We start from the raw sequence: 24407 nt of genomic DNA, 5'->3' as shown, positions 1-24407 counted from the left end.
GTATAATTAACTGAATTTTCTTCCAAATATTGGCTACAAAATATTGTCAAAAAATTATGGTTTTAAAAACTTACGAGTGGATTCCACCCTCCTGAGTAAGAAATCATTGAAAACAGATTGGATATTGAAAGTAAGTTCTCTTTAAAGATGCTTTGAAGAGCTCAAACTAATCTCTTTTATTCAATGACCCATAAATGTATCTTGGCGTTCTTCCACGTAACACCAGGGGGCTTGGATCTGGAAGAGAATAGGGAGTCACAGTATACGGCACGTGTAGTGATTTCTGTGGAGCAAAACTTCATCCTTTACTTAGCTCCAGTCTTCTGCACAGCCGACTGCAAATGCTGATCCCTGATGTCTGAAACCACAGAGACAGACCTCTTGCTTCTAATTAAAGAAGGTGAAAGGTGAATCCAACCTCACTGCTTGGCAAGGCTAAGTCCCGGAAAGTGGAAAGATTTGGGAAAGCATCAGGGAGGAGCTGCTAAGCTTGCAGAGGAGCCAGAAAATAGAGGATTAAAATAAAAGGGACTGGTCATTGCTGGCAGAACGACAGTGTTATTCAAGCTGCTTAGGGGAAAAGGGTGTGTATGTATGTGTGTGTGTGAGAATAAAACTGGACTTCACTTTCAGGAGCAAGAACTGTGAGTCAGAATCACCAGCAGCATGTCACTGACTAGCACCACTGTTGTCAGTCTGTTGCTTCTATTTGTCCTTACCTTACAGTATTTCAGCTGTTCTGGAGATCCAAGGCATCCAAGACTGCGTCTCTCACACAAAGGTAAGAACACATGTCCTGTCAGAATCAGCAGCCAGCTGATTTACTGTGAACAAAATGAATTAATTCTCTGACATTCTGATTTACTGTGGACTAAATCAACTGATTCTTTGACATCCTGATTACTGACAAGTAAATGTTATTTTGCTTTTCCACACAGTCATTTCTATCAGACCATTACACAATGCATCTGTTGAAAAGTTAACTTTGGAATTTGCCAAGATTGTTCAATTAAAATGTATCACATTTCAGCACTGAAAGGTATGATTTCATTTCATGAGGAAAAGAGAGTTTGCATGTTTGCTTTAAATAGGATTTGGATTTCAAGAACAGGCATTGTAAGGAGCTAATAGGATCAGCCTTTTCTTGAATCTGCACAATTCAAATACGAAATGAATACATTGATGCTGTGAATGTGCCCCAGCTGTTTTATGTGGTGTTCTCTTTGAATTGGTATCCTGAAGCATTTTAAGGGTGGCACAGCGGCTCAGTGGTTAGCACTACTGCCTCATAGTGCTAGGGACCTGGGCTCAATTCCACCTTTGGGCAACGGTCTGTGCAGAATTTGCACATTCTCCCTCTATCTGCATGGGTTTCCTCTGGGTGCTCCAGTTTCCTCCCGCAGTTCAAAGATGCTGCATTGTTCACAGTGCCCAGGGATGTGCAGGCTGGATAGGTTAGCCATGGGAAATGTGGGTTTGCAGGGGTGGAGTAGATCTGGGTAGGATGTTCCTCAGTGAGTTGGCATGGACTTAATGGGCCAAGTGGCCTGTTTCCACACTGTAGGAATTCTATGATTTATTGATCAATGGAATCACTCCAGAAGAAAGCTTTTCATTTGTTTGGAGAATTCCTTCTCTCAGTATATATTTATACTAGTACGTGTCTTCATAACATCATCCTCCAGATTTATACAAACAAAACATGATTGAATGCTAAAGTATGGCATGTAGCATAATTTGATAATTATTAAAATGTAGTTGTAGAGACATAATAATATAATTGTAACTTTGGGATTTTAAGATAGTTGGGGAATTAGAACATTCCCAGGAATGTAGGTTTCTGCTTTAATATTTTGATTTTTTTTTACTAAATAAGCAGCTTCTTTTCAATAAGCGGATGGTGCCTGGTCTATTCTGTGCTTATTTCAATGGGTAGCATCAGGTTCACTGGCCAGGGATTACTGATACACAAAGAAGCTGATTCCCAGCCAATCTCTGTCTATTTCTCAGGAACAGCGTGTGCACTGGTAAAGACTTCCTCACAGTCTGATGGCAGGGTTAGGGTTAGGGCTAGCGTTAGGTAACCCTAACCTTATCGCAGGAGGTGACCGGGGACTGAGGATTGAAGCTGAAATTTTACAGGAGATTGCAGTTATGCAGCAATTGAGCAAGCTGAGAATTTATCAGCCTTGACATCCTCAACCTCTCACCATTATCTGCAGAGAGGGCACATTATCATTTAGGTGAAAATCCTGGGAAACAACCTGGGCTCGGAGGCAGGAGAGGTGATCATGAAGGCAGGCCTTCCTCTCCATACAACCAGAAAACAGCCCAGCCCAAGCGTGCAATCCAAGACAGTTCCATGAATTTATACCAGAATAATATCAGGCAGTTTGATGAGCAGTAAAGTAGGATGGTGATTAGATGAGGGGATTCCGGGAGGAACAACAGCCCAGATGATACTGGTCAAACATTCCTGCTCCTTCAGGGCACGTTGCTAAATTCCACCTATTTCTGTTTATTTCCTACGCCCTCACTATCCAAGGGTCCAGGCACACCTTCCAGGCGAAGCAGCAATTTACTTGCGTTTCACTCTGTCTGGTAGACTACATTCACAGCACGCAATGAGTTCTCTTCTACATTGGTGAGCAATGCACAAAATTGGTGACTGCTTCCCAGAATGCTTATGGTTTGACTGCAATAACGGCCCTGAGCTTCCAGTTGCCTGCCACTTCAATACCGTCCTGGGTTCCCTGGCCAAAATCCATCTCAGGCTAGCTGCAGTGTTCCAATGAAGCTCAGCTCAAGGTGGAAGAACAGTACCTCATTTTCCACTTGGGGACACTGAAACTTTCAGGAGTCATATAATTTTAGAGCTTGAACCTTCTCCCATGTTTTACCCTATACGCCACACCATAGGCCTTGTCATCATATAGATTGCTACCACAAACTACCCATTGTCAGGTATTAATAGCCCCCATCAGCAGCTTTGACTCCCCCAGTAAAGCTTTACTCATTCCTTTGTCTCTTCACCTGTTCTTTTTTTCTCTCTCTGAACTCCATTTCCACCTATTGTTTTCTCCTCCTCACCCTTCACCCCCCATTAGCAAATGCACCAACCTTTTCCCAACAACCATCAGTTCTGAAGTCACCAGACCTGTAACGTTCACTCTGCTTTCTTCCCACCAATGTTGCCAGGCCTGCTCAGTTGTTCAAGTTACTTATGTTTGTGCTTCTAGTTTCCAGCATCTGGTGTTCTGTTTTTGTTCCCCCATTAAATTCTTTGTTCTATTTTTAAGGGTCTCTTGGTTCATATCCAAGTGTGTAGTGAGGACAGCTATGTGCAGTGGGCATTTTGCCCTGTTTGCTGTAGAAATGGCTTAGGGCTGCTATGAATATGACAAGACTTGAGTTTAAATATATTCACATATTAAGCAGATACTGCCACAGCCAATATACCAGTGGCTTGGAGGTTGCTACTGCCCAGAAAACTGAGTTAACTTCTACCCTGACACAGATGGTTAAGGTTTGACTCATTTTTAAACATGTGGAGGCTCATTGCATTGACTGTTTTTAATTAGCTCCATCTTTAACAGAAGCCAATTAAATATTCAAAGACAAAATTAACTTGTTCCTTGCAAGTATATGTTCAGGCTGTTACTGATTGACCAAACTTACTGCAGCGCAATTACAGGATTTCAAATTACCCAAAATCGATTCACCTTGTCATGAAAACAGAGTATGTTGGGAATACACTTCAGATCTAGAACAAGCATTCTTTCACTGTCACTGCCACTGCTGAGCTCTGTTCCATTGTGTATATTTCAGATACAAGTGAGGCTCCCAAGCCCAGACATTACTTTCAGAAATATTTCCATTTTTCTCTTTTTTAGAAATCTCCTTTAAATCACTTAATTTGCAGTTAGTATCTTGGCTTATGTCCAGTGAGTTTTGTTTAGGGAAATCTGAAAACTATTATAATCTTTCATTACTTCCTTCTTAATTGCTCACGGTAGGAAGAATGGGGGAGTACTTTTCAATTAGAATACATTATTGTATGAAATGCGAGCCATAGAAATTTTTTATTGCGATCGTATTCAAAGGGTAAAACTTACTTCCTTTCTTTGCTCCCATCAGCTCAATTTAGGAAGTGCATGTGCTGCATTTATATGATTTTTCAGTAAGAATATAAATCAATGAATTTCTTAAAACTTTTTTTAATAACAAAATTTCTCAACGTCTCAAACTATTAACTAACATACTAAGCTTCAATTCCACAGACAGATCATCAACTAAGATTGGTGGAGTAACACATAGTGAAGGGGACTGTCGGAGAATGTGGCAGAGTATAGATAGATATATAGTAAGCTGGGGGAAAGGAAATTATGATGAGATTAGGCAAGATTTATAGAGCAGAGATTTGGGAAGGAAACTGCAGGGGATGGGCACATTAGAAATGTGGAGCTTATTCAAGGGAAAGCTCCTGTGTGTCCTAGATAAGTATGTACCTGTCAGGCAGAGAGGAAGCTGTAGAGCGCAGGAGCCGTGCTTTACGAAGGAGGTGGAATCTCTGGTCAAGAAGAAGAAGAAGGCTTATGTTAGGATGAGATGTGAAGGCTCAGTTAGGGCGCTTGAGGGCTACGAGATAGCCAGGAAAGATGTAAAGAGAGAGCTCAGAAGGAGACATGAGAAGTTGTTGGCGGATAGGATCAGGGTAAACCCTAAGGCTTTCTATAGGTATTTAAGGAATAAAAGAATGACGAAAGTAAGATTAGGGCCAATCAAGGATAGTAGTGGGAAGTTGTGTGTGGAGTCAGAGGAGATAGAGGAAGCACAAAATGAATATTTTTCAACAGTATTCACTCTAGAAAATGACAATGCTGTCGAGGAGAATACTGAGATTCATGCTACTAGACTAGGTAGGATTGAGGTTCACAAGGAGGAGGTATTAGAAATCCTACAGAGGGTGAAGATAGATAAGTCCCCTGGGCTGGATGGGATTTATCCTAGAATCCTCTGGGAAGCCAGGGAGAAGATTGCCGAGCCTTTGGCATTGATCTTTAACTCATCATTGTCTAGGAATAGTGCTAGATGACTGGAGGATAGCAAATGTGGTTCCCCTGTTCAAGAAGGGGAGTAGTGACAACCCTGGTAATTACAGACCAGTGAGCCTTACCTCAGTTGTTGGTAAAGTGTTGGAAAAGGTTATAAGGGATAGGATTTATAATCATCTAGAAAAGAATAAATTGATTAGGGACAGTCAGCACGGTTTTGTGAAGGGAAGGTCGTGCCTCACAAACCTTATTGAGTTCTTTGAGAAGGTGACCAAACAGGTAGACGAGAGTAAACCGGTTGACGTGGTGTATATGGATTTCAGCAAGGCGTTCGATAAGGTTCCCCACAGTTGGCTATTGTACAAAATATGGAGGAATGGGATTGTGGGAGATATAGCAGTTTGGATCAGAAATTGGCTTGCTGAAAGAAGACAGTTGATGGGAAATGTTCATCCTGGAGACCAGTTACTACTGGTGTACCACAAGGGTCGCTGTTGGGTCCACTGCTGTTTGTCATTTTTATAAATGACCTGGATGAGGGCGTAGAAGGATGGCTTAGTAAATTTGCAGACGACACTAAGGTCGGTGGAGTTGTGGATAGTGACGAAGGATCTTGTAGGTTGCAGAGAGACATAGATAAGCTGCAGAGGTGGCAAATGGAGTTTAAAGCAGACAAGTGTGAGGTGATGCACTTTGGTAGGAGTAACCGGAAGGCAAAGTATGGGCTAATGGTCAGATTCTTGGCAGTGTCGATGAGCAGAGAGATCTCGGTGTCCATGTACACAGATCCTTGAAAGTTGCCACCCAGGTTGACAGGGCTGTTAAGAAGGCATACAGTGTTTTAGCTTTTATTAATAGAGGGATCGCGTTCCGGAACCAAGAGGTTATGCTGCAGCTGTACAAAACTCTGGTGCGGCCGCACTTGGAGTATTGCGTACGGTTCTGGTCACCACATTATAAGAAGGATGTGGAAGCTTTGGAAAGGGTGCAGAGGAGATTTACTAGGATGTTGCCTGGTATGGAGGGAAGGTCTTAGGAGGAAAGTCTGAGGGACTTGAGGCTGTTTTTGTAGAGAGAAGAAGGTTGAGAGGTGACTTAATTGAAACATATAAAATAATCAGAGGATTAGATAGGGTGGATAGGGAGAGCCTTTTTCCTAGGATGGTGACGGCGAACACGAGGGGGCATAAGCTTTAAGTTGAGGGGTGAAAGATATAGGACAGATGTCAGAGGTAGTTTCTTTACTCAGAGTAGTAAGGGAATGGAACGCTTTGCCTGCAACGGTAGTAGATTCACCAACTTTAGGTACATTTAAGTCGTCATTGGATAAGCATATGGACGTACATGGAATAGTGTACGTTAGATGGGCTTCAGATCGGTATGACAGGTCGCCACAATATCGAGGGCCGAAGGGCCTGTACTGTGCTGTAATGTTCTATGTTCTATAGATTGGAAAGTTGGGCAGAGAAATGGCAGATTGAGTTCAATCCAGGCAAATGCGAGGTGATGCATTTTGGAAGATCCAATTCAAGAACGAACTGTACGGTAAATGGAAAAGCCCTGGGGAAAATTTCACTGAGAGATCTGGGTGTTCAGGTCCATTGTACCCTGCAGGTGGCACCGCAGGTGAATAGAGTGGTCAAGAAGACATATGGCATGCTTTCATTTATCGGAGGGGGTATTAAGCACAGGAGTTGGCAGGTCATGTTAGAGTTGTATAGGACTTTGGTTCAATCACATTTGGAATACTGCGTACAGTTCTGGTTGCCACATTACCAAAAGATTGTGGATGCTTTGGAGAGGGTGCAGAGGAAGTTCACCAGAATGTTGCCTGGTATGGAGTGTACTAGCTATGAAGAAAGGTTGAGTAGATTAGGGTTATTTACAGTAGAAGGATGGAGGTTGAGGGGGGACCTGATTGAGGTCTACAATGTCATGAGAGGTATGGACAGTGTGGATAGCAAGAAGCTTTTTCCCCCCAGAGTGGGGTACTCAATTACTAGGGGTCACAATTTCAAGGTGAGGGGTGGGGAAAAGTTTAGGGGAGATATACGAGGAAAGTTCTTTACGCAGAGGGTGGTGGGTGCCTGGAACACGTTGCCAGTGGAGGTGGTAGAGGTGGGCATGATAGCATCATTTAAGATGTGTCTAGGCAGATACATGAATGGGCAGGGAGCAGTGGGATACAGATCCTTGGAGAATAGGTGATAACAAAATGTGGAGCCGGATGAAGACAGCAGGCCAAGCAGCATCTTAGGAGCATAAAAGCTGACGTTTCGGGCCTAGATCCTTCATCAGAAACCTATGCCCGAAACGTCAGCTTTTGTGCTACTAAGACGCTGCTTGGCCTGCTGTGTTCATCCAGCTTCACACTTTGTTATCTTGGATTCTCCAGCATCTGCAGTTCCCATTATCTCTTGGAAAATAGGTGTTAGGTTTAGATAGAGGATCTGGATCGGCGCAGGCTTCGAGGACCGAAGGGTCTGTTCCTGTGGTAATGTTCTTCGTTCTTTCTTTGCTATAAAACTGCTACTTCCACTTATCTCACACCCAATACTGGTAAAATCTCCAGTTGTTGGTATTTTACATCCAGCCATCCCTGATGGAGTGAATACAATGCTGGACTCTGAAAGTTCAGTGTACACAGGACCTCAATGGGATGGTGTGATGTGGTGATAATGTCCCTAACTCTAAGACAGAAGGCCCGGTTTCACCCTGCTCCATAGGTGTGCAACACCCATCGAACCATAGAACCCCAACAGTGTGGAAACACATCTGTGAACAGGTACAGGATCTGACCTCAATACACATAAATCTCGGTGAGAGATGGAGTTAGTATTTGGGCTAGGATTAGCTTTAGGTGTGGGGCTAGGGTTAGGGCTATTAGGTTTAAAGTTAAGGCCCTTGTGCTCTATTCATAATTCCTAACCCTATCCCACTCATTAATCACCAATGGTACTATTCCTGACAACTGATCAGTAAAGCTCATTTTCTTTGATCCTATATCTCCAACACTTCCTCCAGCTGAGTATTACACCCATCACACTACCACGACTACATTATCACCATCTTTATTGCCTTTCTTTTGACTCTGGGAAACTGCACCCTCTACAGAAGCTGAACCTTCACCATTACATTCTTTTTCTCAATCCTTCTAATTTGGCCCCACTAAGATCAACATAAAAAAAACTGTTTTTCTGTCAACCCCATCTTTTGTTCTTGTTCAATATCTATTCCTCTTCTTGAAGCCCCCAGGAGATGGCACAATGTTAAATGTGCAGGTTGTTGTCAGTGTATAGCTATGATGTGTCATACCTCACTTGGGTAACACCCCTGGAAATTAAGCCCGGAGTGGCAAAAATTGAAGATTTTGTGAAAGTTTGCAGGTTTCCTCAATCTCCCTGTCTTTTAGGCATGTATTGACGGAATGAACAGGCCCGGTTTCTATCCTGAACAAAAATTATTATTTGCAATGAACAGTTTCTAGCTAAAGGTAAACATCATGAACAATTGAAATATAACTGTGCTGGTTAAAACCCTAAACCCTGTATCAACCACACGGAAGAAGACAGACATAGAAACTCTATTGATGTTGCTATGTGTAGAGGGATAAGCAAGGAACCCTGTCCATGGGGCCCACTGTGTTGATCGTCTTGCCACATTAGGATTTGCAATTTGCTGATTGCTCTCTTTTTTGGGTAGTTACACTTTCTTGCAGGAAGCACAGGTGGTTCGCACCTGACAAAGCCTCTGACTTTATTGGTTAAAACATTTCATCTGACAGCAATGAGTGAGGAAATAAACCGGGATTTCTTAGGGTTGATGGGGCTTTACTGCAGAGGAAGAGGAGGCCCTTTTCAGAGGAGTCCAAGCGTTTGTGGTCAAACATTCACAGCCACGAGCTCCTGTGAGCCAATCACATCACTGTTGGCAGTCAGGTGGCCTTTGTCATCAACAACTGGTCAGTGGGATGTTAACCAATCTTGTTGCCAGCTGAACCTTTTTGATACACAATCCCTGATTGTAGTTCATCTGCAACAAAACTTCACCTCTCGATCTCTCCCCAACAACCGACCACCACTGCGACAAACAGCTGTGTAATCAACTCTTACCAAGACCGTCAGTAACCTGCCTTTAAAAATTGCAGTAAAGCTTTTCATTATCACTGATTTTGCAATTTCAGTCCACACCCAAATCCACTGACAAGCAAACGGATAAGTATAAAGAAGGATGCCAGTAGATTCAATCTGTCTGTGATAAGTAGCTGTAGTGAGGAAGGCTCAAGAGGCTGGATGGAAGCTGATTGTCAATGTGCCTTTATTTTCCCCAATTTCAGGCCAGACTGGCACTAGTGAAGGTAAGTTTCACAGGAAAATGTTTATGTATTTTCTAATTTCAATTTAAAGGGTTCACTGAAGCGGGGCTCTATACTGACACACCTCGGCTTGGAATCAATTAGAAAATTGTTGTTAAAATTATTTCAAGGCTGACACTATCACTTTAATCAGCACACCTTTTGATTCCATAATTCATCTCACAAACCACGCTTAGCATTTGTAACAAAAACCTGTAATTTATAAAATCCATGAACCAGCAGAATTCTGACAGCAGCTGAGAATGAATTGACATCATGAACTGCTGCAATAAGATAAAAATACATCAATGAAATTGCTTGGAATTAAACCATTTTCAGAAATTTAGACTTTTTAAAACGACGCTAAATACAGAGGAGACAGAAATTTCATTCCAACCTCCCCTGAGATGTGAGGTTTCCAGTACTTAGCGTGGCCAACAGATGGAGCTCTATTCAGTAACAGAATGGACCTTCAAAACAATTCCCCACAGACTCCAGAATCACATCCACCATCTACAGGAGACCCCCACAGCCCGGGATCCATTCCAGTGTCAGCAGGAGACCCCCACGCTCTGGAGGCTTTGGAGAGAGTGCAGAAGATGTTTACCAAGACATTGAGATGACAAGGTGTAGACCTGGATGAACACAGCAGGCCAAGCAGCATCAGAGAAGCAGGAAAGCTGATGTTTCAGGCTAAGGCTTAGATTGGAGCTATAAGGAGTGTTGGACAAACTTGAAGTGTTTTCATTAGAGTTTCAGAGGCTGAGGGGCAATTTGACAAAATTATGAGAGCCATGGATTGGGTGAATAGCCAGAGTCCTTTTGCCAGGATGGAAATGTTAGATATGAAGGACCACAAGTTTAAAGTAAGAGGAAGCAAGTTTTTAAACGAGATATATGAACAGGTTTTTTTTTTTTTACGCAGAGGATGGTAGGGATCTGGAATGTGCTCTCAGGGGAAGTTGTAGAAGCAACTATAACAGCAATGTTTAAGACACATTCAAACAGACATATGAACAGGCAGAAAATAGAGGGATATGGGCCATGTGCAGGAAGGTGGGATTAACTTAGACATGATGGGCTGAAGGTCCTGTTCCTGTGCTGTGCTGTTCTATGTTGTAGTGGGATTTTGTAAGTCCCTTTGTGTTGTTGATTTCCACAGTTTTGCTCCATTTAAATATTGTTTTGTTCTCCCTTTCAAAATAAACAACTTTGTATATTCCCACATTATACTCTGCCAATGTTTTGCTCCCTTACCTGACCAATTAACTATTGCATCAAATGCGGCTACTATCTCTGTCATTACCTATTTTAGGATCCTAGGATGCAGGCTATTAAGTCCAGGGTTTTTATCCATTTTTTAGCCCCATTAGCCTGTCAAATGCTACTTTACATGTGAAGGTGATGGTACCTAATTCCACCCCAGCCCTCCTCAATATTCTTTAATAATAATGGAATGCTGTAGTATCTTCCACCATAAACACTGAGGCCAAAATCTGTTTAATTCCTCTGTCATTTCCCTGTTCCCCAAAACTGTCTCTCCAGACGATTTTCAAAGTGGTCTAATGTTCACTTTGATCTCTCTTTCTTATAATATTTTAAATAAGTTCTCAGTGTCAGTTTTTATATTCCTCACCAGTTTGCCCTTGCAGTTTATCCTCTCTCTATTTTCTTTTCCTCATTGTCCTTTGCTGGATTCTGAACTTATCCCAGTCTTTGGGACTATCACTGTTTCCTTTTACTGCTTCTCCTTGGTTAGCTAAGGTTGGTTCATCCCCCTCATAGAATCTTACCTCCTTCCTGGGATATATTTTTGCTGAGAGTCTTGAATTATCTCTATAATTGTCTGTCACTGCTTGCTTAATGTCATTCCTGCTAATCTATCCAATTAGAACCACACCCAGCGTCCATTATTGGGCACACTGAAAGAACTGCACAGATGCTGGTGTCCCATTACCAAGCCACTCTTTATTTACATATGTGCAGTGCACCCACTGCCTGTGGCCAGCCAGCTCAGAGTCAGTGAAGTGAAGACATTCCGAATCCCCTGTATGTATTGGTCAGATAGGCCTCTCTGGTTGGCCCAGATTAACAATCTCAGTCAAAGATTTCATAGTCAATAAGATCCATCTGGTCCATTACGTACACAGACTCCAGAATCACACGCAGCGTCAGTCACCCAGATCCCCCCCCCCACACACTCCAGAATCACACGCAGCATCAGTCATCTAGACACCCCCACTCCAGAAGCACACGCAGCATCAGTCACCCAGACCCCCCCCGACACACTCCAGAATCACACGCAGCATCAGTCACCCAGATCCCCCCCCACCGACACACTCCAGAAACACACGCAGCATCAGTCATCTAGACACCCCCACTCCAGAAGCACACACAGCATCAGTCACCCAGAACCCCCCCGACACACTCCAGAATCACACGCAGCATCAGTCACCCAGATCCCCCCCCCCCCGACACACTCCAGAAACACACGCAGCATCAGTCACCCAGACTCCCCCACTCCAGAAGCACACGCAGCATCAGTCACCCAGAACCCCCCGACACAGTCCAGAATCACACGCAGCATCAGTCACCCAAACCCCCCCGACACAGTCCAGAATCACACGCAGCATCAGTCACCCGGACGCACCCCCCCCCCCCCCACCCACACACACTCCAGAATCACACGCAGCGTCAGTCACCCAGACCCCCCCCCACACACTCCAGAATCACACGCAGCATGAGTCACGCAGCCCCCCCCACACACACTCCAGAATCACACGCAGCATGAGTCACGCAGCCCCCCCCCACACACACTCCAGAATCACACGCAGCGTCAGCCACCCAGACCCCCCACACACTCCAGAATCACACACAGCATCAGCCATCTAGAACCCCCCCCACTCCAGAATCACACGCAGCGTCAGTCACGCAGACACCCCCCCACACTCCAGAATCACACGCATCATCAGCCATCTAGACCCCCCCCCCCACACTCCAGAATCACACGCAGCATCAGTCATCTAGACCCCCCCCCCCCCCCACACACACTCCAGAATCACACACAGCGTCAGTCAAAAGTGAAGGCATTTAACATGTTGTTTGTTTACTCCAAAGCAAAAGGCCAAGCCCTATATTAATTATCGCTGCGAGGAGGTAGGTTTCCTGACATCTGTCCAAAATTAATCATTGACCATATTTTATTGTAAAGCTGTCTGATCTGCTACCTCAGGGTATGTCACAGTCAGATTCTCTGGTCATTTAACTATCTGTACAATTCCACCTATTTGTATTTTTAATGGTCTTCTGTTCTTTCCCACTGGGACTAATGGTCTCTAACTGCTCCCCAGTCCTTTGGCCAGTATGAATGAGTCTGGCACCTGGGCTACATAACAAAGCCTCTCTTGTTAGGTTGATGCTGTCATTAGTTTGAAAGCCAGTAACTGCTGCAGGAGCAGACCTGGGAAAATAAAGACATTGGCTTTGTTAAACTTCTCACTGTCTTCTCACTGCTGGAACAGAGAGTTTTATTTGCTGAACTCAGGCAATATTTGGTGAATGGGAGGAATGCCCAGGAGACCCTGCTCCGAAATGAGAAATGTTGTAAAATGAGGGAGAAAGGACCTGAGGTTTAGGCTCAGGACACTGGTGTATACCTTGCATTTATTCAATACATAATGAGGTGATAGCAAGTTCATATCCCTTTGGCTACAATCTCCTGGATTTTATTTTCATTGAAGTGAATGAAAACAGGAAGTTGGAAATACAGATGATGCGGTTTGATTTGCTATCATTGATCAGAAATCTGCCTCCATTCAGCATGAAAACCTTTAAACTTCTGATGAAGATTTACTATACCTTAAGGTTTTTATGGTCAGTATGGAATTAATTCTTGGAACTAATTCAAATGGAAGGAACCTGGATGAGGGCGTAGAAGGATGGGTTAGTAAATTTGCAGACGACACTAAGGTCGGGGGAGTTGTGGACAGTGACGAAGGATGCTGTAGGCTGCAGAGAGACATAGATAAGCTGCAGAGCTGGGCTGAGAGGTGGCAAATGGAGTTTAATGCAGACAAGTGTGAGGTGATGCACTTTGGTAGGAGTAACCGGAAGGCAAAGTACTGGGCTAATGGTCAGATTCTTAGAAGTGTAGATGAGCAGAGAGATCTCGGTGTCCATGTACACAGATCCTTGAAAGTTGCCACCCAGGTTGACAGGGCTGTTAAGAAGGCATACAGTGTTTTAGCTTTTATTAATAGAGGGATTGAGTTCCGGAACCAAGAGGTTATGCTGCAGCTGTACAAAACTCTGGCGCGGCCACACTTGGAGTATTGCGTACGGTTCTGGTCACTGCATTATAAGAAGGATGTGGAAGCTTTGGAAAGGATGCAGAGGATATTTACTAGGATGTTGCCTGGTATGGAGGGAAGGTCTTACGAGGAAAGGCTGAGGGATTTGAGGTTGTTTTCATGAGAGAGAAGAAGGTTGAGAGGTGACTTAATTGAAACATATAAAATAATCAGAGGTTAGATAGGGTGGATAGGGAGAGCCTTTTTCCTTGGATGGTGACGGCGAGCACGAGAGGGCATAGCTTTAAATTGAGGGGTGAAAGATATAGGACAGATGTCAGAGGTAGTTTCTTTACTCAGAGTAGTCAGGGAATGGAACGCTTTGCCTGCAATGGTAGTAGATTCGCCAACTTTCGGTACGTTTAAGTCGTCATTGGATAAGCATATGGATGTACATGGAATAGTGTGGGTTAGATGGGCTTGAGATCGGAATAACAGGTTGGCACAACATCGAGGGCTGAAGGGCCTGTACTGTGCTGTAATGTTCTATGTTCTATGAACTTTCTAACAAATCCCAGAAAAATCTCTATTGTGTCCACGTGGAAGGTGAAATTAAATCATGGTATTCCACTTGGGATTGCTGTCTCTGATCTGCTGTGATAGAAACAGAAGAAAGGAGCAAGCCTGCTCCACCATTCAGTATGATCATGGCCAATCATCAAGCTGCAAGCATGAATCCCACCCCCTCAGCCTATATCCCTTGACCCCCTTAGCCACAAGAGTTATATCAACCTCCTTCTTGAGGACATAATATTTTGGTCTTAACTGCTTTCTGTGGTAGTGAATTCCACAGCCGCACCATATGTCCATCCGAAAAAGGTCTACCCTGTCTCGTTAAACTATGATGCCAGCAATATCTTTAAAGATTTGTTAAATGCCATCAAAAAGCCTGTAGCTGGTGTACGTGCCCCCTCTCTGTAGTGAGCATAAATTGTGTAACGGAAACATCTCCTTCTGGCAGAAACAAGACAGAATGGAGTTTGCACTACTGCAGAATAGCACTGAGTAATAACTAAGCTAATCTTCTCATCTATGCACCCTCAATCATCAGCTGTAAAAAGATAGCTTGTTATTCTAATTTACTGTTGCTGTTTTGAGAATTCTTGAGATTTAATGAAAGACAAATCAATTGTCAATCAGTTGGCTTTTCCTTGAAAAACAACCTTTGTGCACAACTATAGTCCTTAACCAACTTCGTTCGATAACTCCACCATTCTTACTGAGAAATTTTTTAATAGGTTTTATTCAGGATTGATTTCCCATTATAATATGGTCTCCACCATTGCTTTCTGATTTCCTTCACTACTGAGAAGGAACAACACATTCTGTTACATTTTCTATCATTTGTGGAAAATTCTTGAAAATTCCTTCTACTCATAGTATCACAAACCCCAAGTTAAACTGCAAAGAAAGAGCAAGGATGAAGAGCAAAGAATGGAGTAGGTGGCTGACTATCAAGGTCTTTCTGGAAAAGTGATGTTGGTCTGGTATATCTCAGCAATGCAAAGGTTCCTCTAGTTCAAAATCACAACCCATTTACCTTCGGAATTTTAAATATCCCAGAACATACAGAATTGTTACACATGAGCATGGTTTCAATCAGAGCACCAGTTCTTTTATAGAAACTCCTCTGTTTAACTAGTTCTCCAGCTCCACCTCATGCAGTCATATGGTTTATATAATCAAGCGCAATTCATTGATCAGATATTAGACCAACACAGAACAATACAACTATTGAACATTGTAGAAGGTTTGTGTGATTTTAAGACTCAGATTTTTACATCATGAAAGAATTAATAGAAAAGAGTTGGTTTCCTCTCATCATGCCGTTTTCTCGTCTCTGTCATAGTTATCCAGAGATCTGAACAAATTAAATATAAATATATCCTTCTGATACCTTTCCAATATTGGTGTGTCCCATTATTTCCCATTTCTATGTATAAACTGAAGATCCTGTTCTGGTACAATTTTAGTTACGCCAACCTTGCAACATTTACATCTGTTCAGTCCAATAGTTTAGAAATTGGAAAATTTTGAGATCAAATGAAGTAGGATTGTTTAGTGCATTCTTTTTTATTCAGTAAAATAGGCAAGTAAAGTTTATTTGACATGATTTTGGGACAGTAATGGACAATGGGACAAGTACTGGGCAGAAGATTGGTGCGAAAGATGATGGAGGCCTGTTTAAATCAGTTGGTGAAATCAGACCATGTTAACCTGAGACCTGAACAGATTTGTAGTGATTCATTCAACTGAGTTATACCCCATCTTGAACATTTGCATGGATGGTGCCACAGCCAAGGCCAGTGGAGAATAATAAGGTAAATGTATAAAATATGCTGGGAGTCAGGTGCGCACAGGGTGCCACATAGAAACCTCTGGGTTTCATCCATCCCTGTAAAATAAACCTTCCAGCTGCCACCTGATGGAAATTGATATGAGCAGCTCCCCCACAAAGTACTGACTCTTACTGAGCAATGGGCTCAAACTCACCTGGGGCCAATCCCAGACAAACACATCCTGCACTTTGATACCTTCCTGCCCAGGAATTAAAATCCGGTTTTAATTTGTCATATTGTTTGATGTTTCATGATGTTGGAAGCAGAAATCAGATTAGGGATTAATTTTCAAATTTCTGTGTCTTAATATGGCGAGAATAGTAAAATAAAGGAGTGCTCACCCGTAAATAACCAGCAGCTCAAACACTTTCCTGGAACTTGTGACTTAGGAATCTTTCTGTACTTATAAAATTAATTTTACAGTTGTGCCATCATAATAAGCTATTTAACATTCAATTCTGCACTGGGTATAGCTCATCTGAAGAGCCAATTATAAAATGCTTTTGGTCCTTACAAAACTTAAAAATTATGAATAACTAATATTTGACAGGGAATAAATATTGATATCATCATATCTAATCACTCCTCGTAAGGTCAGTTATGACCTATTTTTGCAGGATACACATGACGTACGGTGGATAGATCATTGGTAATAGTGTATCCAAAGATTCATGCCCAGGAGATTACAGTCCAGGCTGAAAGGTCTGACTTTGCACTTCTACTGTGAAGCCTCACTTGAAATGGTTTAGTTCTGGAGATCGAGTTTCAACATTCTCATGCTGAGTTTACAGAGCAAAGCAATGGCCAGCTTTTAACTTGATCTAGAATGCCTCTTTTTTCAGAACACAAGTTCTGAAGTAGAACCGTGAAACATTAACTCTGTTTCTATCTTGTCACATGCTGCCAGACCTATTCTCTGCAGTATTTTGTTTCTGTTTTGTACTACTAGAGGCAAAGCTCTCCATTAAAAAAGACATTTTCGAAACATTACGCCTTTTACAACATGACAGTTTCAGTGATTTGTCCAAATCCTAACATTGATAAACAATGTTCTCCAACTGTCATTGTGGATTTGGTTTTATTCAGAAAACAAGTGTGTCAGCATAATCTACAAGTGTGGAGATTTAATCAAAGTTTTCAAAAGGAAATTAGATGGTTGTTTGTAACAATCTAACTGGGAGAATGCAGGAGAGCAGGACTAGTTGAGATGCTCATTCAGAGAGCTAGCACACGCACAATGATCTAAATGACCACCTTCTGCACCATAACCATCTGTAAACCTGTGAAATAATACTGAGACCATCATAAATAAGCAAAGGATTATTAATTGGTTACTAAGCCTTGGTTTTAACTTGGAGTGAGTACTTCTTGGAGGCGATGCTAACAGAATGACATCTCCTTAGACTGAGAGAGATTTCGTCTTTCAGATTTTGGAACCATTGCCCAGGCTGGTGTGTAACATTGTCAGGGAGCAGAAATCCAAGGGAGTGATCACTTGACAAGCCAAACAGAGACACGCACGAGAATTCCTAGAAGCATGGCATTCCAACCGGAATTCCATCAACAAACACATTGGCTCCAAATCAATCTACCATCCCCTGAGAAAAAGAACAGGAAATGACATCACCAACCCAAGGAAACCTAAACAGATAAATAGAAAGCGGGACATAACACCAGCGCTTCGTCGGAGGCTCACTGATGATGTTACCTAGAATGATGACGAAATGTCTGAAAACTAACCTTCCAGCTCAGCGAGCAAACTCACATCCAGAACCTCAACCTGAGCTACAAATCTTCTCAAAACTCGCTAGGAGTGATCACTGTCAGGAAATTGGTGAAGGGCAGATCCAGACCAACAGTGGAAGATACAAGGATAAATGAGTTGTTAGGCAGCCAGGATTAGGATTGGTGCTTTCCTTCACTTATGTTGAAAAGCCCAAGAATAAACAGATCTGACCAGATGAAAATAGTTTCAGCAAAGCAGTTGCTGACCTACCTTTGTGTATGCTTTTATAATGTTCCGGAGAAGGACCTGCCTTGTAATATTTTATGACATTAAAAGCCACTATGTAAAGATATATCAGAGATAATGGGAACTGCAGATGCTGGAGAATCCAAGATAATAAAATGTGAGGCTGGATGAACACAGCAGACCAAGCAGCATCTCAGGAGCACAAAAGCTGACGTTTCGGGCCTAGACCCTTCATCAGTAAAAAGATATATATTTTTTGGGGAGGCAGGTGATGATTTTTTTGTGTCAGTATCACACCATTTCCAGCTGAATGAAATCACTGTTTTGATGTATCATAGACTAACTATATTCATCTGACTGATTCTGTGCCCTAGGGAGAGATATTTAAATATTGTCAGTCTTTCTTTGCTTTTGAATTTAAATTGCAAATGAGAAGCCTGGTCAAGAGCACATATTTTGTGTGATTAGTTTAGAATGCCTGGTTCATTTCTCACTGTCAGCACATCCATGAATATAAATTGATTCTATGGAATATTGTACATTTATTTGGCAAACTTTGCAGAGCATTCTGAGCAGTGTTCCTGGACAAAACCCAATGTACATCAAAATAAACTGTTCACTGCCCTTGACATCAGAAAGATGGAACCACTGTCGCCAGTAAAAGCTCTTTCCCTAACAAAACCAAAGTTGCTGGAAAAGCTCAGCAGGTCTGGCAGCATCAGTGAAGGGGAAAGAAAAAGTGTTGATGTTTCGGGTCGGGTGACCCTTCATTAGAATATTTCTAAGCAGTTCTGAGGAAGAGTCACCAGACGCGAAACGTTACCTCTGATTTTTTTTTCCTTCACAGATGCTGCCAGACCTGCTGAGCTTTTCTACCAACTTCTGTTTTTCTTCAGTAAGAGCAGTGTTTGACAATATATGCTGAAGTCAAATATGGACATGACAATGGCTCATAGTTACCAGTGACTGACTCTTTAATACTGCAATATTTCTCTGATTTAACTGTGGTCCTGGAGGTCTCAGCTGGTTGCTATTCTGAACAGGATCTCTCCTCCCTGTTGCCTCATGATGTTTTGCTTCAAATCAATCACTCCCATTCATAAGATTAAGAGAATGGCCAACACATAAAGGAAACATAATGTCGGTCTCTCAACACAAAATTAACCCACTTCTAGAAACATTGTTTAAGGTAACTGGAATAAATTGCGATGCCAGAATCCATAAATCTCTCAAATTTCCCGTTTACTAAAAAAAAAACTTTCTATCTGAGATATTCAAAATCACAGAGTAAATCATTAATTTAAACACGTGAGATTTGTTATCTACATATCTTTGGGAATGCTGGGTGGTAATCAAGACAAGGCAATTCGACCAATGAAACCCACATCCTAATCCATAGACAAGGACACTGGGACAAACTGTCACAGCATTGCTCTCATCCTAAAAGAGATAATTTAACTTATGACTCAAACCCCAAACCTCGCTGATGTGACTGAGAAACTGAGTCAATCTCGAAACCAAAGGATCGAGTTTATTTTTATAAAGGAGCATGAGGATGCTAGACAATCCAGGAGGAAGCTGGGGGGATCAGTAGAGGGTCTGGTGGTTAGTTGGGAAGTTAAAACAAAAGCCTCGTGACTCCTGATTAACTTCAATTGATGGGTAGTTGAGGCAATGATGATAGAGCAGTGAGAATCCGGGTGGTATACACTGTAATATGGTGCAGTGAGAATCCAGGTGGTATACACTGTAATATGGTGCAGTGAGAATCCGGGTGGTATACACTGTAATATGGTGCAGTGAGAATCCAGGTGGTATACACTGTAATATGGTGCAGTGAGAATCCGGGTGGTATACACAACATAATACAGAACAGTGAGAATCCAGGTGGTACACACTGTAATACAGCGCAGTAGTGAGAAACCGGGTGGTATACACTGTAATACAGAATAGGAAAAAGCCCTTCAGCCCACCAAAACTGCACAAATTCCTAGTCTGTATCTAGGCTACTCATTGCCCATGGTTGGTTGCTATCCCTCTGCTTGCCTCCCACTCATGTGTCTATTCAGATAAGCTTTTAACAATGTTTAAGTGCCTGCTTTCACTGCCAATGCATTCTACCACCCTCTGAAAAATTTTCCCTGCCCTTCTCCCCTGAACATTTCCCCTTTAAACTTTGAACCTCTCGTGGCTGACCTTTCAATCCTGGGAGAAAGCCTCTTGTATTCCACCCTGTGTTTTTCATAATTTTGTTGATCTCTCTTAGGTCACCCCTCAGCCTCTGTCTTTCCAGAGAAAACAATCCAAGTTTATCCAGCCTTGCTTCACAACTAAAACCCTCCACACCAGGCAATATCTTGGGAAACCTCTGCAACCTCTCCAAAGCATCCACACCTTTTTAGTACTGTGGCGAACAATACTGTATGCAACATTCCAAATATGGCCTAACTAAGTTTTGTTCAGCTGTAAGATAACTTGCCAACTTTTATAGTGATCCCCCAGGCCAATGAAGGCAAGTGTGCTGTATGCCTTCTTGACCACCTTATCGCACCGGTGACAAAGCTGATGGAAATTTGGAGCATTAATCTAAATTAGAAATAAGTTTGATAAAGTGTGAATTCAATAAATCCTTTTCTCTTTGCACTCCTGAATCTTAAATCCTGTGCTGGTTTATTACTTTTTAATTAAAAAGTAGTTAGAATGCTTCAAAATGGATAAAGAAGAGTGACAATTTTAGGAAGTGGACTACCTCAACGGGAAATAATTTCAACTCCATTTCCACACAACCTCAATTAACTCCTTGTGAGAGGAGCATAACTGTCGTCTATCAAAACAAGATAATCCCCAAGAAATTCAACAGGGAATTCTGAAGAAACTTATTTCCCAATGGGATAAATGGATATACGGCTTCTGTGCCAGATATCCATCATGATTTCATGTGAAATCATGGTACATGCATGAGGAAAGTTTCAATCACAAAACACAGAGAATGTTACAGAAACACAACAGGTCTGGCAGCATCTTTGGAGAGAGAAACAGAGTTAGCTATTCAAGCTCAGAAATGCTAATTCTGTTTCTCTCTCCAAAGATGCAGCCAGACCTGCCGAGTTCCTCCAGCATGCTCTGTGTTTTGTGATCGAAACGTTCCTGAGCTGAAAGGGAGATTGCAGTTTTGATTCTTAATCTCAGCCGTAGACACAAACTGTCCCAGTATAGGGGCCTACACAACCTCCCCTATTCCTTTTCTTATCCCACCTTACAGACATCTTTAAAATGCTGGAAATGTTTTCTTGACAGACTGGGCAGCATAAGTGCATTATTTCATGTTATTACTTCTCATGTATAATAACTCATGAGTCAAATTACAAATTCAAGAAAAAACTACAGTATCAAGAGAGTGGTGAGAGTGGAAAACTCACTCCCACAGGCTGTGTGTGATGTTGATGAAATGAGGCAAAGGGATGTGCAGTTAATGGCCCAGAAAGTGACTCCCACATTGCATAAAACATCTTTTTTCGTAAGTTACACTGAATGGCCTTTCCCTGTGCTTTTCTGCTTTTCACTCCTCGGTGTGATCCTACTAATAAAGGAGTGTGTGTCTGTATACCTGTGTGTTTGCATGTTGTATTGTGTGTTGTGGGTGTATGTAACTGCATGCATGCATATGTCTCTGTGTGCATGTGTATATGCCTGTGCACACATGTATGTCTGCCTGTCATGTGCCTGCATGTATGTGCATCTGTCTGTATGTCTATGTGTGTATGTCTGTATATTTGTGGACATGTGTTTGTGTGTATGAAAAAGGGAGAGATGTGCAGGATGGGTGGATAATGAATGCAAAATCTATGATTCGGTGGGCTTTGGGGGATGTGTCTGGGTGGGATCCTGATGGTAGCTGTGGACTTGTTGGGTTGAAGGGCCTGTTTCCACACTGTAGGGATTCTATGATTCTATGAAAATGAAATAATTCTTATTGTTAATGAAAACAGAGCATTTTTCACCTCAGAGATAATGGGAACTGCAGATGCTGGAGAATCCAAGATAACAAAGTGTGGAGCTGGATGAACATAGCAGGCCAAACAGCATCTCAGGAGCACAAAAGCTGACGTTTTGGGCCTAGACCCTTCATCAGAGAGCTGAAGAAGTGTCTAGGCCCAAATGTCAGCTTTTGTGCTGCTGAGATGCTGCTTGACCTGCTGTGTTCATCCAGCTCCACACTTTGTCATCTTCATTTTTCACCTCAACTTCTTTTCAAATGGAGAGCAATGGTTCAAGAATTAAACAAGGATACATTGAAAACATTAGATGAAGCTGCACTCACTATGTTGTGATGAGAGCAATAAGGCTGTCAATTAATTTACTTGTTGGATATTTTTGTGGTTATCCGAGGCAGGCATTGGGAAATGCCAAATTATAAAGTGACTTCCTATACACAACAGCTATGATCATTATAACCTCCCAAAATAGTTGGTACATGAGATTTTCAATGTGTTGAATCAGCCATCATTTCTTGACAATTTGATGTGGGTTCTCTGACTTACATTGAATGTAATGCTTTTTTAAAGATCAGAACTACTAATTAGACTGAAGGCATAATGAAAGGCTGCTGTGTTCAGGTAGCTTTGTGGCGTATAATGAATGGTGTTGGAGTATTCATTTACTCTGATAATTCAAAATACAAATTAGTGGAGGTCACCAAAAAAGAGCTGTTTGAAGAAAATGGGTCAGAATAATGAGAAGCTAGCATTTGCTGTGAATGACTTTTAATTTCAGTAATTGGGCTTGCTGATAATTTTAAATTGACTTAATTAGATCTGGTCTCATGACCAAAAGTTTGCAGCTGATTGTTGAAGGCTGGGATATTTTTTCCCTTTCCTGAGACGTGTACACATTGAGTCTTACAGATGGACTGAAGTCCTCTCTTTCAGGAGATAATTATTGCTCCTGGTGGTGGGAGAGAGAATCTTAACTAATCCTCGTCACTAACCGTTATAGCTCCAGGAAATCTTTCATGCTCTGATAGAAAATCACAGCATGTGGTGAAATCAGAGTTTGAAATGCAGCCTCCTCACAAATTGAGAGTGTCTTTGATTTATATGTAATGTAAATGACGTAAACTGAACATAATCTCATGACTGCATTTCTCCCCAAAATAAACAAACATTTAAAATTCCATGTTTAATTATCTCTGACAATTACTTGTTTAAGGCAGCAAACCTGTCAGTGGATACTCTGACAGGATAATGCTATTACTTTAATAACAGGAAAATGTTAATTTATGTCCTTCAATATTAAAATGATCCTCAAGTGGTGACTGGACTTACTGCTGTGATTCTGAGACTGAACCTGAGAGACCTTCTTCCCTTTGCTAATGGTTAAACGAATTCAGCTCTCTGACTCTCATCCAAATATAAGGGTGACTTTTCCAATCTAATATTCCCATTACAGATACTTGATTGGCACCACACCCACAAACATCAGCTTCCTCCACTACAGACACTCAGTAGCAGCTGTGTGTACCAGCTGCAAGGAACACTGCAGAAATTCACCAGAGATCCTCAGACAGTGCCTCCCAAACCCATAACCACTTACACCTAGAAGGACAAAGGCAGCAGATACATGGGAGCACCACCCCCAGAAGTTCCTCTCCAAGCCACTCACCATCCTGGCTTGTGAACAAATTGTCATTCTTTCACTGACACTGGGTCAAAATCCTGCAATTCCCTCTTTAATGGCATTGCGGGTCAATCTACAGCACGTGGACTGCAACAACTGAAGGAGGTAGCTCATCGCCACCTTCTCAAGGGCAATGACAGATGGACAATAAATGCTGGCCAGACAGTGATGACTGCAGCCCATAGAGAACCAAAAACAAATTGTTAAATATCAAACAGAAACACAACAGTGCAGCTGGCATATTCCCTCCACTGGTTTTAATGGGGTTCACATTATAACACACTTAGGAGGAAACAGTGGGGACTAGAACTTTGAAATATAAACAGGGATTATTGGTAAAGCGTTAACCTCAACAAACATAAATGAAGATCAACGTCTTATTTAACAAAGCCACTTCAGAATTGGGAAATGGAAATCTTTTGAACATAGCTGAACAAATCAGAGACAGCAACATGAGAGAAAGAGGATGGGAAGACGTAAAGGCTCAGACATAAACAGTGAGAGGAGGGAAGGGTAGAGGGAATTGAATGAGAAGCAAAGGGATAATGTTTGAAGAGACACTTCCTCAATCTGCATTTACTATCCACAATGTGAAGAGGACCACAAGTCAAACAGGCAACAGAATTTCCTGATCAGAGAAAATGTGCATAAATTGATGTCCGA

The 24407-nt window shown here is 42.1% G+C and overlaps 1 protein-coding gene across 2 annotated transcripts in view; it reads left to right on the top strand.

Annotated features, from left to right (window-relative positions):
* Window positions 1-371: 371 nt before the first annotated feature.
* Window positions 372-24407, top strand: part of LOC125463445 (semaphorin-3E-like) — a 262044-nt gene continuing 238008 nt past the window's right edge. For both annotated transcript variants that reach the window (XM_048554709.2, XM_048554708.2), the window contains exon 1: window positions 372-781. In XM_048554709.2, the coding sequence (XP_048410666.1) occupies window positions 667-781 (115 nt within the window). In that variant the 5' untranslated portion in view covers window positions 372-666. The remainder of the gene's footprint in view (window positions 782-24407) is intronic.

Source organism: Stegostoma tigrinum, chromosome 25 (genome assembly GCF_030684315.1).
Source record: "Stegostoma tigrinum isolate sSteTig4 chromosome 25, sSteTig4.hap1, whole genome shotgun sequence".
Lineage (NCBI taxonomy): Eukaryota > Metazoa > Chordata > Chondrichthyes > Orectolobiformes > Stegostomatidae > Stegostoma > Stegostoma tigrinum.
The sequence above is the reverse complement of the archived record's forward strand: the minus strand, read 5'-3'. Positions and strand labels throughout refer to the sequence as shown.